Source organism: Anomaloglossus baeobatrachus, chromosome 11 (genome assembly GCF_048569485.1).
Source record: "Anomaloglossus baeobatrachus isolate aAnoBae1 chromosome 11, aAnoBae1.hap1, whole genome shotgun sequence".
Taxonomy (NCBI): domain Eukaryota; kingdom Metazoa; phylum Chordata; class Amphibia; order Anura; family Aromobatidae; genus Anomaloglossus; species Anomaloglossus baeobatrachus.
Genome location: NC_134363.1, coordinates 142,677,441 through 142,693,201, shown reverse-complemented (window position 1 = coordinate 142,693,201; position 15,761 = coordinate 142,677,441). Strand labels below are relative to the sequence as shown.

The following is a 15,761-nucleotide window of genomic DNA, read 5'->3' as shown; positions in this document are numbered from 1 at the left end:
TAGGTAGTGCACCAAGAAGGCGCTCATGTGTCTTGTGCATCCAGGAGGACCAAGTCCTTGGTGTGTTGGTGGCAGAGAGGTGAGAATCGTGCCTCCTTCCTCTGCCCTCTCCCCACAACCTCGCACAACCGAAATGTGAGCAAGCTCTCACTCATCTGCTGAGTCTTCCATGCCCATCGCCAGTTCGTCCTCCATTTCTTCATGGGCTCCTGCACCTTCCTCAACACTTTTTGCTGATACTATGCGCCCTTGTTAATCCCTATCCCCCACCATGACTGCCACCTAGGTGCCGCTCAACGTATTGACCTTGTACATCTTATTATCCCTTCCGTATATGACTCCTCCTGTACTTCCTCCCCTTCCTCTTGTCCCAACACCTGACTCCGAATAATAATTACAGTGTGCTCCATCATGTAGATGACCAGAATTGTCACGCTGAGAATGGCATCGCCAGTGCTAAAGATCTTCGTCGACATTTGTAAACTGTGTAGAAGGGTGCATAGGTCCTTGATCTGACACCACTCCAGCAGCGTGATCTGCACCACCTCTGGATCAAGTTATCCCAGGCTATATGTCATAACGTATTGCAGCAGGGTTCGGCAGTGCTGCCACACACGCTGCAACATGTGCAGATTCCAATTCCTGTGTGTCGGAACATCGCATTTCAGGCGTTTAACCACCAGACCTAAAGACTTCTGTAGCAACGAAAGTTGTTGAGCTGCTGTGTGCGCACGATGGAAGTGAGCACATAGCGAGCGTGCCCACTGCACAAGGCCATGTAGGCCGGGATGGTGTTTTAAAAATTGCTGGAGAATTAGGTTCAACACGTGAGCCATACAAGGCACGTGTGTCACATTGCCCTGACGATGGCCCGCAGCCAGGTTTGCATCATTGCCGCACACGGCTGTTAAGTCACCAACGGAGTCCGCTCCGTCAATTTGTACTCCGGTCACCAGGTGACAACGTGTTCCTTTCATGCATAGTGCTGATGATGGGAGAGGAGTCGATGCCAGCGGCGCAGGTGGACGCAGGTTATGCTCACCCACTGGGCTGCATTACCTTGACAGATGCAGAATCTCTGGCTGAATGTAGGTGGTGGGTATCTCACAGATGAAATACCATCATTCAGCTACAACCAATGGGAAGACACCACACCCTTTTTTATGCCCATCCTGTCTGCAGACCACTGCCAGACATAGCTATGAACCTCTGGTTAATTTTACCCCCAGTTCAGTTTTATGATTTTGTGTGCTTGTTACCTGACTACTTTTCCTGCTTGCTGTTTATGTACCTTGTTGGCCGATCAGCATTTCACCTCTGCTTGTTTTCTGATTAAGTCCTGGCCGTCCCATTCTGTTCCTGTTCCTCAATTAATGTTTTGACCCTGCCTGACTACTATTCTCTGGAACTGCAGCCTTCCACAGGTATTAATCACCTTGGGCCCTGTGTAATTCCTAATCCCTGTATAGGGGTTAAAGGGTTTCAGGGTTCTAGGGGTCCTGCTTGGTGAGTGCCTTCCCTCTAGCCTATCATTTACAGCCCATCTGAGTGTGTGGATCAAGGAAGGCGTTACACCGTGCTCTCTGCAGAAGGCCATGTGGGCCAGGATAGTGCTTTAAAAATTGCTGGACAACCAGGTTCAACACGTGAACCACACAAGGCACGTGTGTCACATTGTCACAGCGAAGGGCCGCACCCATGTTTGCATCATTGTCGCACCCGGCCTTCCCTGGCTGCTGGTTGAGTGGAGACAACCATTGATGAAACTCGGTCTCCAGAGCTAACCGTCCACAACTTCTCAGCGGTGTGACTCACATTTCCCATACATTTCAAAGTAAACCTTTGACCGCCTGATGGCATTGAGCTCTGCTGCCAGCATAGTAAGGAGGTGTGTGGTATTCCTTGTGCGCAGTTACAAGGAAGGGTGGCCTGACCACACAGGGTTTGCGCCAAGGTGGAGGACCCACACGAGGTTGAAGAGGCAGAAGCAGTGTATTAACTTCTACATACAGAAGAAGGATTGAAACAACTCGTGGGAACGGCAAGACTTGTACAGCAGACCCTTCTCCATCTCTCCCCACAGTAACCCATTGCCCAGTCAGCGACATGTAACGCCCCTGTCCATGCTTACTGGGCCAATTATCTGTGGTGAAATGCACCCTGTCACACAGAGTTTCTCAAGGAATCAGTAATGTTTAGTGCGACATGCTGGTGTAGCGCGTGCACGCCTTTGTTGGAGAAGGAGTGGCGCCTGGGCATCGGCTCTTTGGGCACTGCGATGGGCATAAGGTCTCGAAAATCCTCGGTTAAAAAGGTTGGAAAGGCAGCATTTTCGTAGCCAACAGTTTCCAGATGCTGAAAGTCAACCTCTAAGCCATGTCATGCCCTTCTAAAAGCATGTAAAACACAGTAAGGGGACTCCAACCACAGTCTCCCTTGTTTCCAAAAATTGGGCCACACACACCCCACTTGACTGGCATCAGTTGACCCAATTTTCAAGATGAAAAAGATGCTTTGCATGAAGCATTCTCAAAAATACGCGTGCCTTTCCCGTCCCCTGGCTGACCCAGGGGAAGAAAAGTCCTCTGAGAGCCATGACTTGTTCATCTTGGTTCTTTTAGAAACACAGCGAGGGGACTCCAACCACAGTCTCCCTCGTTTCCACTAACTGGGCCACACACACCCCACTTGACTGGCATCAGTTGAGCCCCCTTTTGAAAAAGAAAAAGATGCTTTGCATGAAGCACTCTCAAAAATACGCGTGCCTTTCCCGTCCCCTGGCTGACCCAGGGGAAGAAAAGTCCTCTGAGAGCCATGACTTGTTCATCTTGGTTCTTTTAGAAACACAGCGAGGGGACTCCAACCACAGTCTCCCTCGTTGCCACTAATTGGGCCACACACACCCCACTTGACTGGCATCGGTTGAGCCCCCTTTTGAAAAAGAAAAAGATGCTTTGCATGAAGCACTCTCAAAAATACGCGTGCCTTTCCCGTCCCCTGGCTGACCCAGGGGAAGAAAAGTCCTCTGAGAGCCATGACTTGTTCATCTTGGTTCTTTTAGAAACACAGCGAGGGGACTCCAACCACAGTCTCCCTCGTTTCCACTAACTGGGCCACACACACCCCACTTGACTGGCATCGGTTGAGCCCCCTTTTGAAAAAGAAAAAGATGCTTTGCATGAAGCACTCTCAAAAATACGCGTGCCTTTCCCGTCCCCTGGCTGACCCAGGGGAAGAAAAGTCCTCTGAGAGCCATGACTTGTTCATCTTGGTTCTTTTAGAAACACAGCGAGGGGACTCCAACCACAGTCTCCCTCGTTTCCACTAACTGGGCCACACACACCCCACTTGACTGGCATCGGTTGAGCCCCCTTTTGAAAAAGAAAAAGATGCTTTGCATGAAGCACTCTCAAAAATACGCGTGCCTTTCCCGTCCCCTGACTGACCCAGGGGAAGAAAAGTCCTCTGAGAGCCATGTCCACATTGTCAGTGGACAGACACGTGTGCTTATCTGCCAGCAGACCCCCAGCAGCACTGAAGACAGGTTCCGAGAGAACGCTGGCTGCAGGACACAACAAGATCCCCAAGGCGTACATGGTGAGCTCAGGCAATTTATCCAGATTGGAAGCCTAAAATGAGCAGGGCTCAAGTTGCACAATAATGGAATCGATGTTTCCTTGCATATACTCATATATCTGTGTGTCCTCCTCTTTTTCCTTGTCCAGCTCTTTTGTTTTCGCATGAGTATATGTCCTTGTCACTTTCCCATGTGTTTGTGTTGTGTTGTGAGTTGTTTATCACCTTTTGGACACCTTTGAGGGTGTTTTCTAGGTGTTTTTATGTGTTTGTGATTGCCTGCCATTGTTTCCTATGCAGTTCGAGTTCGGTTCGTCGAACGTTCGACGAGCCGAACTCGAACGGGACTTCCGTTCGGCGAACCGACCTCGAGCCGAACCGGGACCGGTTCGCTCATCTCTACTGGCTACAATCCATGTCCCCCCCTCCCCCTGGTGACCTCACTGGGCTGGCCTTCTACCTATCCAGGGAAAGTATGGATTTCAGTTTTTGTTCATAACTCTGCCCCTGCGACTCTCACACAGAGGATATGAGCCTCATTTTTATTGTGGTGAATTGATCTCCGTTTTGATAGGAAATATGAGGGCTCTGCGGGCTTCCTGTGGCCAGTTATTAATTATTGAGGACTACGCACATCATACAGGTTTGCCGAAATATGTGTTACGTGCGTCTGGTCCTCAGGAATATGAAAATGTGCCTGTCTTGTCTGTGGGGGCGATGTACCCCCCAATATCGAAACTCTACTGATGGTTCCGAATCGTCTGGAGGAGACCTTTGAAGTTAGGTTATAAACCTGGAGCTCCCCTCCCACCTCCTGTGTAGGACAATTCACTCCGCAGGGGGTGTGCTGGATCAAGGCCTGGCCTAATTGGATTTTGACACCTTGAGTTTTACATTTGCTGGGTCTCCAAGCACCAGGAAGGGAGGGGGTGACATCATGGAGTAGCTGACTGACAGTTATTCATAATTCTCATCATCTAGCATAATCCTCACAACAACTATGAGAGACAAAATGAGAAAACAAATCCAGAAAATCACCGCGTCTGATTTGGCAAAACATTTTTTTTGCAAGTTATGGTGGAAAATAAGTATTTGGTCAATAACAAAAGTTCATCTAAATATTTTGTTATATATCCTTTGTTGGCAATGACAGAGGTCAAACGTTTCTGTAAGTCTTCACAAGGTTGACACACACTGTTGGTGGTATGTTGGCCCATTCCTCCATGCAGATCTCCTCTAGAGCAGTGATGTTTTAGGCCTGTCACTGGGCAACACAGACTTTCAACTCCCTCCAAAGGTTTTCTATGGGGTTGAGATCTGGAGACTGGCAAGGTCACTCCGGGATCTTCATATGCTTCTTACGAAACCACTCCTGCATTGCCCAGGCGGTGTGCTTGGGATTATTATCATGCTGAAAGAACCAGCCACATTTCATCTTCAATGCCCTTATTGATGGAAAGAGGTTTGCACTCAAAATCTCATGATACTTGGCCATATTCATTCTTTCATGTACACGGATTAGTCGTCCCGGTCCCTTTGCAGAGAAACAGCCCCAAAGCATGATATTGCCACCCCCATGTTTCACAGAAGGTATGGTGTTCTTTGGATGCAACTCAGCATTCTGTCTCCTCCAAACACAACGAGTTGTGTTTCTACCAAACAGTTCTACTTTGGGTTCATCAGACCATATGACATTCTCCCAATAATCATCTGGATAATCCAAATGCTCTCTAGCAAACTTCAGACGGGCCCGAACATGTACTGGTTTAAGCAGGAGGATACGTTTGGCACTGCAGGATTTGAGTCTCTTAAGGCGTAGTGTGTTACTGATGGTAGCCTTTGTTACGGTGGTCTCAGCTCTATGCAGGTCAGTCACTAAGCCCCCCCCCCCCGTGTGGTTCTGGGATTTTTTCTCACCGTTCTTGTAATTATTTTGACCCCACGGGGTGAGATCTTGTATGGAGCCCTAGATTGAGGGAGATTATCAGTGGTCTTGTATGTCTTCCATTTTCTTATTATTGTTCCCACAGTTGATTTCATCACACCAAGCTGCTTGCCTATTGCAGATTAGTCTTCCCAGCCTGGTGCAGGGCTACAGTTTTGTTTCTGGTGTCGTTTGACAGCTCTTTGGTCTTCACCATAGTGGAGTTTCGAGTGTGACTGTATGAGTTTGTGGACAGGGGCCTTTTATACAGATAATAAGTTCAAACAGGTGCCATTACTACAGATAATGAGAGGAGGACAAAGGAGCCTCTTAAAGAATAAATTACAGGTCTGTGAGAGCCAGAAATCTTCTTAAAGAAGAAATTACAGGTCTGTGAGAGCCAGAAAGCCAGGTATGTGAAAGCCATAATTTGCAAAAAAAAATCTTTCCAAATCAGACGCGGTGATTTTCTGGATTTGTTTTCTTATGTTGTCTCTCATAGTTGTGGTCACCTATGATGTCTATTACAGGTCTCTCTCATCTTTTTAAGTGGGAGAACTTGCACAATTGGTGGCTGACTAAATACTTTTTTCCCCATTGTATCTGTTTTCTTAAATAAACCTTTTTTTATGATTCAAGCTGCTTTTGTACTTTTTTTCCCATTTTATTTCTAATTGTCTAATAAGGGGACTTAAACATGTAATCCCACAGATAATACATCGCACTGTTTATGCAGTGCAGTGTATTATCCAGCCCGTGACTTATAGAATTACAGGTTTCTGGTGGGATGCAATAGACTTTTGACTATTGCAGATCTACAGGCCTGTGATTGCCTAATAGCCCAAAATCTAGTAATAAGGGTACCGATAAAAAGCAATTGCCTCTATGTTGTGATCTCTTTTGGTGATGGCATGTAAGGGTCTAAATTACTGGGATCAGAGCATTGACATCCTCCCATCAATTTCACTATTATCTAGTTAGCAGAACTTTTCCTTTAAGCAATATCCTAATGTATATTTTATATTAATTTATGACTTTAGTTTTTTTTTTCTATTTTGTTGCAGGTGAACGCAAGCTTAGGTCTAAACATAATCAGCTCTGTAGCAGCCGGGATTTCAGGAATAATACTTGTCACACTTGTAGTTGAATTATCAATTCACGGTCGATACTTTTATTCCGAATTCCACTGTGCATATGACAAGCAAAGTGAAACGTGTGAAAGGGAATTTGCACAACTGGTAATTTCTAAGTATTTATAAAAAAAACTTTAAATTAGTATTTTCACATTAAAGAGAACTTGTCATCAGTATCTTCTACCCCCAAAGTAATGGCATGGGTATAAAGATGCTTTAATTAGTTTATTCTGAGTAAATCCTTACCTTTCTTGTAGAAATTATTTTTTTTATTTTAGAGAAATCCAAAGTTGCAGTTGTATGCTAAGTGCAGTGGGCGGGCCGTGCACTTACAGTTCTCCTGCATTTCTCTTTATTCCTTGGCCGCTGTCTTCCTCCTGTCTGCAGGTCACTCATGATTCAAAGACCGGAGGCAGGGAATAGTGGGAGAGCTGTAAGTCCACGACCCACTCACTGCACTTGCGACTAGAGTTGAGCAATGTTCGAGTCGAACGGTTCACCAATTTCAAATTCGAGTGATTTTGGGCGGTGTTCGAGTCATTCGACGAACTCGAACGATTTTCTTCAAGTTTGGCAGTTCAAGTTACCGTTCGATAACGGTTCGATCACCAAAAGCGTGGCTTGTCACAGTAAGGCTATGTGCGCACGTTGCGTTTCTGCGTGGGTCCTGCATCCCCAGCACAATCCCTCTCTCTTTCCTACTCACCGATCACGGGCGCCTCGCTGCACGGCTGTCACAAATCTCCGGCGGCTTTTCCTCCTTTGAAAATGGCTGCCGCTTCATTATTCAATCAGTTATTCCCTGCTTTCCTCGCCCACCGGCGCCCATGATTGGTTGCAGTCAGACACGCCCCCACGATTAGTGACAGCTGTCTCACTGCAACCAATCACAGCCGCCGGTGGACGGGTCTATATCGTGCAGTAAAATAAATCAATAATTAAAAAAAAAAACTTCGATTCCCCCCAATTTTGATACCAGCCAGGATAAAGCCACACGGCTGGAGGCTGGTATTGTCAGGATGGGGAGCGCCACGTTATGGGGAGCCCACCACCCTAACAATATCACCTAGCAGCAGCCCGGAATTGCCGCATCCATTAGATGCGGCAGTCCCGGGACTCTACCCAGCACATCTCATATTGCCCTGGTGCGGTGGCAATCGAGGTAATAAGAGGTTAATCATGGCCGGCGTCTCCCCGAGCCACCTTCCATGATTAACCTCTAAGTGAAAGTAAATAAACACACACAGCGAAAAATCCTTTATTTGGAATAAAAGACAAAAAAAACCCTCATTTACCTCTTTATTAATCCCCAAACAACAATCCAGGTCTGAAGTAATCCACATGACGCTTTCACCTCTGCTACATGAAGATGACAGGGAGCGTCGTAGAACATGAGCGCTCTGTGTCCTCTCCACGTAGTACCTGAAGTGAGCCGCGCTGTCACCGCAGACTTTACTCTGAAATGCAGAGGTCAAGATTACCAAATCTTCCTATGCTTCTCATTAGAGGCAGTGGCTCAATGGTTAGAGCTACTGCGTTAGGAGCATTAGTTCATGAGTTCAAGTCCCGGCCATTCTGGTAAAGAATTTAATTTATTTTTAATTTTAAATAATAATTATTATTTATTTATAATTTAATTTAATTATGCATTGAGGGGAGGAGCCGGACATCAGCTGTGAGCCGCGGGACACACCTCTAAAATCAGAGCAGCATTGCTTTCTCCTCTCTCTCTTCTCTCTCTTCTCTCTCTTCTCTCTCTCTCTTTCTCTCTCTCTCTCTTTCTCCCTCTCTCTGTCTCTCTTTTTCTCACGCGCTCTTTTTCTTTCTATCTTTTCTCTCTTTTTCTCTTTCTCCCTCTCTCTCTTTTTCTCTCTCTCCCTCTCGCTCTCTCACTCTCTTTTTTTCTCTCTCTTTCGATCTCTTTTTCACTCTCTCTTTTTCTCTCTTTTTCCCTCTCTCTCTCTCCTTTTTGTAGCTGAATAATCCACTTCTGGATTCTCAAGTTCAATACAGAGGTTAAGATTACCAAATCTTCCTATGCTTCTTGTTAGAGGCAGTGGCTCAATAGTTAGAGCTACTGCCTAAGGAGCATTAGTTCACGTTTTGAAGTCCTGGCTGTTCCGGTAAAGAATTTAATTTATTTTTAATTTTAAATTATAATTATTATTTATTTAAAATTATAATTTAATTTAATTATGCACTGAGGGGAGGAGCCGGACATCAGCTGTGAGCTGTGAGCCGCGGGACACACCTCTAAAATTGGAGCAGTTCACGGAATGAGGCTGCATTGCTCTCTCCTCTCTCTCTCTCTCTCCCCCCTCTTCTCTCTCTCTCCTCTCTTCTCTCTCTCCCTCTCTCTCCCTCTCTCCCTCTCCCCCTCTCTTTTCTCTCTTTTCTCTCTCCCTCTCTCTCTTCTCTCTCTTTTCTCTCTCTCTTCTCTCTCTCTCCTCACTCCTCTCTCTTCTCTCCTCTTCTCACTCTCCTCTCTTCTCTCTCTTTTCTTTTTTCTCTCTTTTCTCTCTCTCAGACCTGGCAACGATCAGCTGATGCGGTCACCTCACGGAATCAGCTGACACTATAAGTCGAGCGGTGAGGCCGGCTTTTTACCGCCCGGCCGGCTAAACTATCAACTGCTGCTGTCGGACAGGAGTCTGCACAGAAGTGTGTAGTTTTTTTTTTTGCACCTATGCATCAGCTGTTTGTATAAAAGCCGTTTATACAATCAGCTGCTGTGTCATGTGATTCAGGCCCTTGAACCTGACACATCATCTGATCACTTTGCCTTCCAGCAAAACGATCAGATGATCTTGGATCTGGATTGGACGGAGCGATGGAGTCACTAATTGTGTTGTGTTTTATTTCTAATAAAAATATTTTTCTGTGTGTTGTGTTTTTTTTTATTTGTACTAGAAATTCATGGTGGTCATGTCTAATATTGGCGTGACACCATGAATTTCGGGCTTAGAGCCAGATGATAATATATAGCTAGCCCTAATCCCATGATTACCCAGCGAGCCACCCGTCACCAGGGCAGCTGGAGGAGTTGGATACAGCGCCAAAAGATGGCGCTTCTATGAAAGCGCCATTTTCTGGGGCGGCTGTGGACTGCAATTCGCAGCAGGGGTGCCCAGAAAGCTTGGGCACCCTGCGCTGTGGATTCCAATCCCCAGCTGCCTAGTTGTACCTGGCTGGACACAAAAATTGTGCAAAGCCCTCGTCATTTTTCTTTTTAATTATTTCATTATTTTAGAATCGCTACTTCTAATAGGTGGCGCTGCGCTAGAGTTTGTCTCCTTTCCTGGAGAGACAATTTGAATATTTCCCAGAGGGGCATGGCAGCTATAAGTCCCCTTACTGGCAGCCAGACTGGCTTGAAAAGTCTCCTTAAGGAGAATAGTGTTCCCCCGTGGTCCCCACAAAGCTTCTTATGAGCCAGATCAGACACCCCATACTTTGCACTGACGAGGGGCAAGCACCCCGAAACACCGTGTCTGCAAATTGGGATTCTGATCTGGCATATATCCTAAGTCATATACAATGGATTGTTAAAAATCCACATTTGACTTTTAGGATCGCTACTTCCAATAGGTGGCGCTGCTCTAGAGTTTGTCTCCTTTCCTGGAGAGACAATTTAATTATTTCATGAAATTCATGAAATAATTAAAAAAAAAGGGCTTCCCTTTATTTTTGGTTCCCAGCCGGGTGCAAATAGGCAGCTGGGGGTTGGGGGCAGCCCGTAGCTGCTTGCTGTACCTGGCTAGCATACAAAAACATGGCAAAGCCCACGTAATTTTTGGGGGGGGCAAAAAACTCCTGCATACAGTCCTGGATGGAGTATGCTAAGCTGCTGTCTGTCTGTATGGAGAAGAGCAGACAGCAGCTGCAGAACTACAAGGCTCAGCATCCTCCATCCAGGACTGTATGCTGGAGGGAGAGGCAGGGGGAGCAGAACTGCAAGACTCAGCATACTTCATCCACTAGTGTATGCAGGAGAGCAGACAGCAACTGCAGAACTACAGGGCTCAGCATGCTGCATCCAGGACTGTATGCTGGAGGGAGAGGCAGGGGGAGCAGAACTACAAGGCTCAGCATCCTCCATTCACTAGTGTATGCAGGAGAGCCGACAGCAGCTGCAGAACGACAAGGTTCAGCATGATCCATCCAGGACTGTATGCAGGAGTTTTTTGCCCCCCCCAAAAAAAATGACGTGGGCTTCGCCATATTTTTGTATGCTAGATTGTATGCCAGAGATTCTTAATGTCAGGCAAGTTTGACCCGGCCATTAAGAATCTCCAATAAAGGGTTAAAAAAAGACACCACACAGAGAAAAAATACTTTAATAGAAATAAATACACAGACACATTAGAGACTCCATGTTTATTACTCCCTCTCACCCCTCCACGATCCTGGTCTTCTGTCTTCTTTCCCCTTCAACCCATGCAGCTCTGCTACATCAAACAGCACTGCATGGGAGGAAGACGCTGCTGCTCCCCGTGCAGTATAATCACTCAGTGAGATTGAGCAGAGGCTGCGGGCTGTAAGCGGTGACGTCACCGCTTCCACCGTTGCTAAAGTAATCTGACAGGCAATTTACTATAGCAACGGTGCTCCGATCACGTGATTCCCGGTGCCGCAATTCACCGGCTGTGGCAGCCAGTCCTTGCATGTGGGCTGACTCTGTAAAGAGCACCGACATGCAGGAACGGGGAAGCCGACCATGTGCCAGAGCATCTCGCCGTACCGGAGAGATGCACTGACAGGACCTACCATGACGTCTAGCCATGTGACCAGTCTGTAGCCAATGAGATAATAGACACATGACTGGTCACATGCTATTTTGACATCACGGAAGGTCCTATCATCAGTTCTGGTTACCTGGAGCGTGTAGCGATGATCAGAAGGAAAAGCGGCGGGAGACAGAGTGCAGGACGCATCGCGGGGACCTGTAAGTGTAATGGCAATGTTTATTAACTGTATGTATCGCGGGCGGAGGAGGGGACGCTGCGCTCTCCCACTGCTCGGGTCCGGCCGCTGCTGCTGCGGCTGCTGCTGCTCGGTGGTGGCTCGAGCGGTTAGCCAGATCTCGGGGACTCGAGCGGCGCTCCTCGCCCGTGAGTGAAAAGGGTGGGGATTGGATTGTGGGGATTTGATATTGTCCGTGACGCCACCCACGGTTGTGGTGAGGTTGATGACACCACCGCTGCTCTGGACGGGGATCCTGGGAGCGGTGACAGGGAGCAGCTTTGATGTTAGTACTCCCCTCCGTGGGTAGGGGGTTGGTTGTCCCGGGGCCCGGTGATGGAGTAGGGATGGATGGCAGGCGGGTTACGGGGCCTGGTGAGGTGCAGGGTAGCACTGTGCCGCACGGCACGGTGGTACTCACTCAGCCAATGATGAGGACACAGTTCTCGGTAAAACACACGGCTGGATGGACGGGTCCCACAGACGGCTGCGGTGTTGTTTCTCCTGGCAGTTTGATGGTGACTGCCTTTCCCTGCACCTATGTAGTGTAACGGTTCTAATGGGTTCCCACCGGTAACCCGCTCCCCAGCTTGAAGGTTGCTGAAGGAGCCCCTTTTGCCCGCAGGTTCTGGCCCTGGGAACTTTAGCCTTGGCGGTGACTGTGTTTCCCTTTCTCGGTTGGACGGTTGCCTTCTGTCTGGACTTGGCTGCTGGGAAACCCAGGAGGTTCCCTTCGCTAACGGATTTGGCAAATTCACGGCGACTCCTAGCCTTGCCGGGGTCCATAGGCCCCTGCCGGATGGTGCTGGCTTCTCTTTGCGTACCGGTCCGGTACCGCCGGGCCACCGCCCGTCCACGGTCCTTACGGTTAGCTCCAATAGGCCACTCCTGCAGACGGTCACCACCGTCTTCCAACCTTGCTGATCCGTCCGGGTCACACACCCGGACCAACTTCAGGCTGCTTAACTGCCACTTTACTCCTCTCTCAACTCCACTCAAAACTCTATCTCTCTCCACTCCTCAACTCATCTCAACTGCCTGCTTTTCCCGCCTCCAGGACTGTGTACTCCTCGGTGGGTGGGGCCAACCGCCTGGCCCACCCCCTGGTGTGGACATCAGCCCCTGGAGGAAGGCAACAAGGGTTTTTGTCTGACTTCGGTGTGCCTGACCGGGAGTGTGGGGTGTGTAGGTGTTGTTACCTGTGGCCCCTGGCTTGTCCAGGGTGCCACATATGTGTATATGTATTATGTGTTTTTATGTGTTTGTGTTTGCCTGCCATTGTTTTCAATGGGGCTCGAAGGTGTTCGTCGAACATTCGCCGAACTGAGCCGCCGTTCGACGAACTGAACCGAACTCGAACACTAGGGTGGGTGGCTCAACACTACTTGTGACCCTTTAGCATAGAATTTCAACTATGGATTTCTCTAAAACAGCAAAATAGATTTCTACAAGAAAGGTAAGGCTTTAATATGCAAAAACAAATATCTTTACATACACACCCTTAGTTTGGGGAATAAAATCCTGTTAATAGTTTAGTTTATGTATTTTCTTTTTGCAAATCTAAGGGGGTCATCTGTTCTTTTAAAGACACATTTTTAAATATCCAATAAGGAAATTACAAGTGATTCCCCATTCAATATCATCATCTATGACGCCGGGTGCCCAGTCAATTCAGGTAAAACAATAAGGGCTTCCATCTGAAGTTTCATCAGTGTGTAATGTTTAGAATGGCTTCCGGACGAACGAGAGCAAGGAGCTGACCGCCATGGACAGCGATGGACACCGTGGTGAGCTCTTTGTGCTCGTTCATTCTGAAACCATTCTATACATTACAAACTGAGCACTGATGAAGGTCCAGTGTAGACCGTCACATCTGTGCTTCTTTTGGATTTCTTGAAAATAAATATAGTTCTTCTTCAAGTCGCATTTGAGTGCCAAGTTCTACTTCTTATATCATATGGGATTGGGCACCATCCTGTCAGCAGTGCCATGGTTATCCTATTGATTGGGCCCTTTAGTGGTGACTGGGCAATGTGAGGTGCTTGTCCTATGGGTGAACACATGGTATTGACAGCCCGCCTGTTGTAATAGTAGAGGAGTTGGTAATAGGCTGTTATAGGTACAGTGGTGCATCTACTATAATGGTGTGAATGGCTACCTATGCAGGCCTGTGTGACTTTTGAATACTAGGCGACCCCCACCACGGATGTTTGGTGGGTTAGTAAGTGGCTATTTCATCAGTATTTTGCACCTGTGCTGCCCCAGCCTTTATCATTGGGGCCTACTGCACCCTGTTGTGCATTTGTATCTGATCATAGTATTGTAAGTTTGGGTGCTTTTTTCTTCAGTATGTTTTTCATATGACATCCTATAGGTAAATGGTAAAATTGGTATTTGAAAGTGGATATTCCCTCTGTGTCATGGTGCACTAAGACATGGACCATATAGACGTTCTCTGCTGTGAACTCTCAAATGATGGTTTTCTACTGATTTGTATGTACAAGTAGATTGCATTGTTTGCATGTTATCTACATCTTTTCCCCTTATAGACACTCTACCAGGGCATCGGATCAACTCTTTCGATCCTTACAGCTTTGGAGTTCTGCATTGCCTTGTCTACATCGATCTTTGGATGCAAAGCTTCGTGCAGCACGTCATACAGCGAAGTGGTGAGAAACTCTTGTAATGTACAATTCACTTACTTGGACAATGTCAAAGAGCTGAATCTGTCACAGGACGGACGTCCCTGGCACCCACCAGACCTTATTGTGGGGTCTGTCCGATCTTTCTGTCATTTTGATGCAAAAAACTTTTTCTCCTGAAATAACATTGATTCTGCAAGAGACTTTGAAAGGAGCACAGATATGCCCTCAGTTACAGATCAGTCCCCCCATTTGAGACCACCCGTGATCCTGAGAATGAAAGAAAGGCAACAGTGTTTTTTCCCTGCACAGTAGCAACCTGCAGACCTGCTGTACAGGGAAATTCACCACAGCCCCATACAAGCATGCATAACCAGGTGGCTAAGAGTACCACTAAATAGTGGGGGCAAGAGGTGGAAGTCTGTTGAAGTAATTGTCACTTCAATTGCAAGTTTATGGGATTCATTCTACGGTGCCGATGAGTATAAAAGAAATACACATGCATATGATTTCCAAGACTCTCCAAATGATTTCAATGAGCATCATCTTTTTATAGTCCTCAGAAATATAGGCGTACCATGCATAACTTTAGACGTTCCTTACACGATAGCAAATAGTAGAAGACATAACTGCATAATAAGTAAAAACACTCCCAGCATCCATCCAGCTTAGCCACATCACCTGAACAAGTTTTTGTTACAACAGTGAAATTTCACACCCTTAGGCCTCTTTCACACGTCAGTGATTCTGGTACATTTGTGCTTTTTTTTATACGTACCAGAATCACTGACATACGCAGACCCATTATAATCAATGGGTCTGCTCACACATCAGTGATTTTTCACTGAACTTGTCTCCATGCAGCGTGCACCCGTGGCCGTGATTCTGCACGGAGACAAGTCAGTTTTTTCCTGGCATCACTGATGACCCACGGACCACACTATGGTGGGATCCGTGTGTGATCAGTGAAACACGTACCAGAAAATCATGGACATATTAAATATTAAACATTTTCAACTTACCTTGCCTGCGATTCGCTGTGCCTGCTCCGCTCTCGGCAGCTCCTGCCTGGCTCATGAATATTCATGAAAGCAGGAACTGCTGACCTGGAAGTAGCTGCTGAGAGCGGAGGGAGGACGCTGCAGAGCAGGAGACTTCAGCACCACGGACAGCAGTAATCAAGGCAGGTGAGTAATGTCCATGTGCAATCACGGATCACGGATCACGGATTGCACATGGACAACCCACATGTGCCGTGAATCACGGAACACGGAGGGACATGTGCGTGTTTTACACGTCAGTGAAGAACGTCAGTGTTTTTCACTGGCGTGTGAAACGGGCCTTAGGCAGGCTTTACACGTTGCGACATCGGTAACGATATATCGTTGGGGTCACGTCGTTAGTGACGCACATCCTGAGGAAGCCACTCATGGTGGCGTAATGCGTGGGGCGTGTGGGCGGTTATACTACCTCTTATTCATGTTAGTCTGGTAATTATCAGCAGGCTTTCTTTTTTTTGCACGA

General features: G+C 47.2%; 1 protein-coding gene across 2 annotated transcripts in view; it reads left to right on the top strand.

The window, feature by feature from the left end:
- The window catches only part of LOC142255698 (membrane-spanning 4-domains subfamily A member 4A-like), a 46,374-nt gene that overhangs the window by 27,160 nt on the left and 3,453 nt on the right, over positions 1-15,761 (top strand). For both annotated transcript variants that reach the window (XM_075327146.1, XM_075327147.1), the window contains exons 5-6: positions 6,565-6,738; positions 14,145-14,264. In XM_075327146.1, the coding sequence (XP_075183261.1) occupies positions 6,565-6,738; positions 14,145-14,264 (294 nt within the window). The remainder of the gene's footprint in view (positions 1-6,564; positions 6,739-14,144; positions 14,265-15,761) is intronic.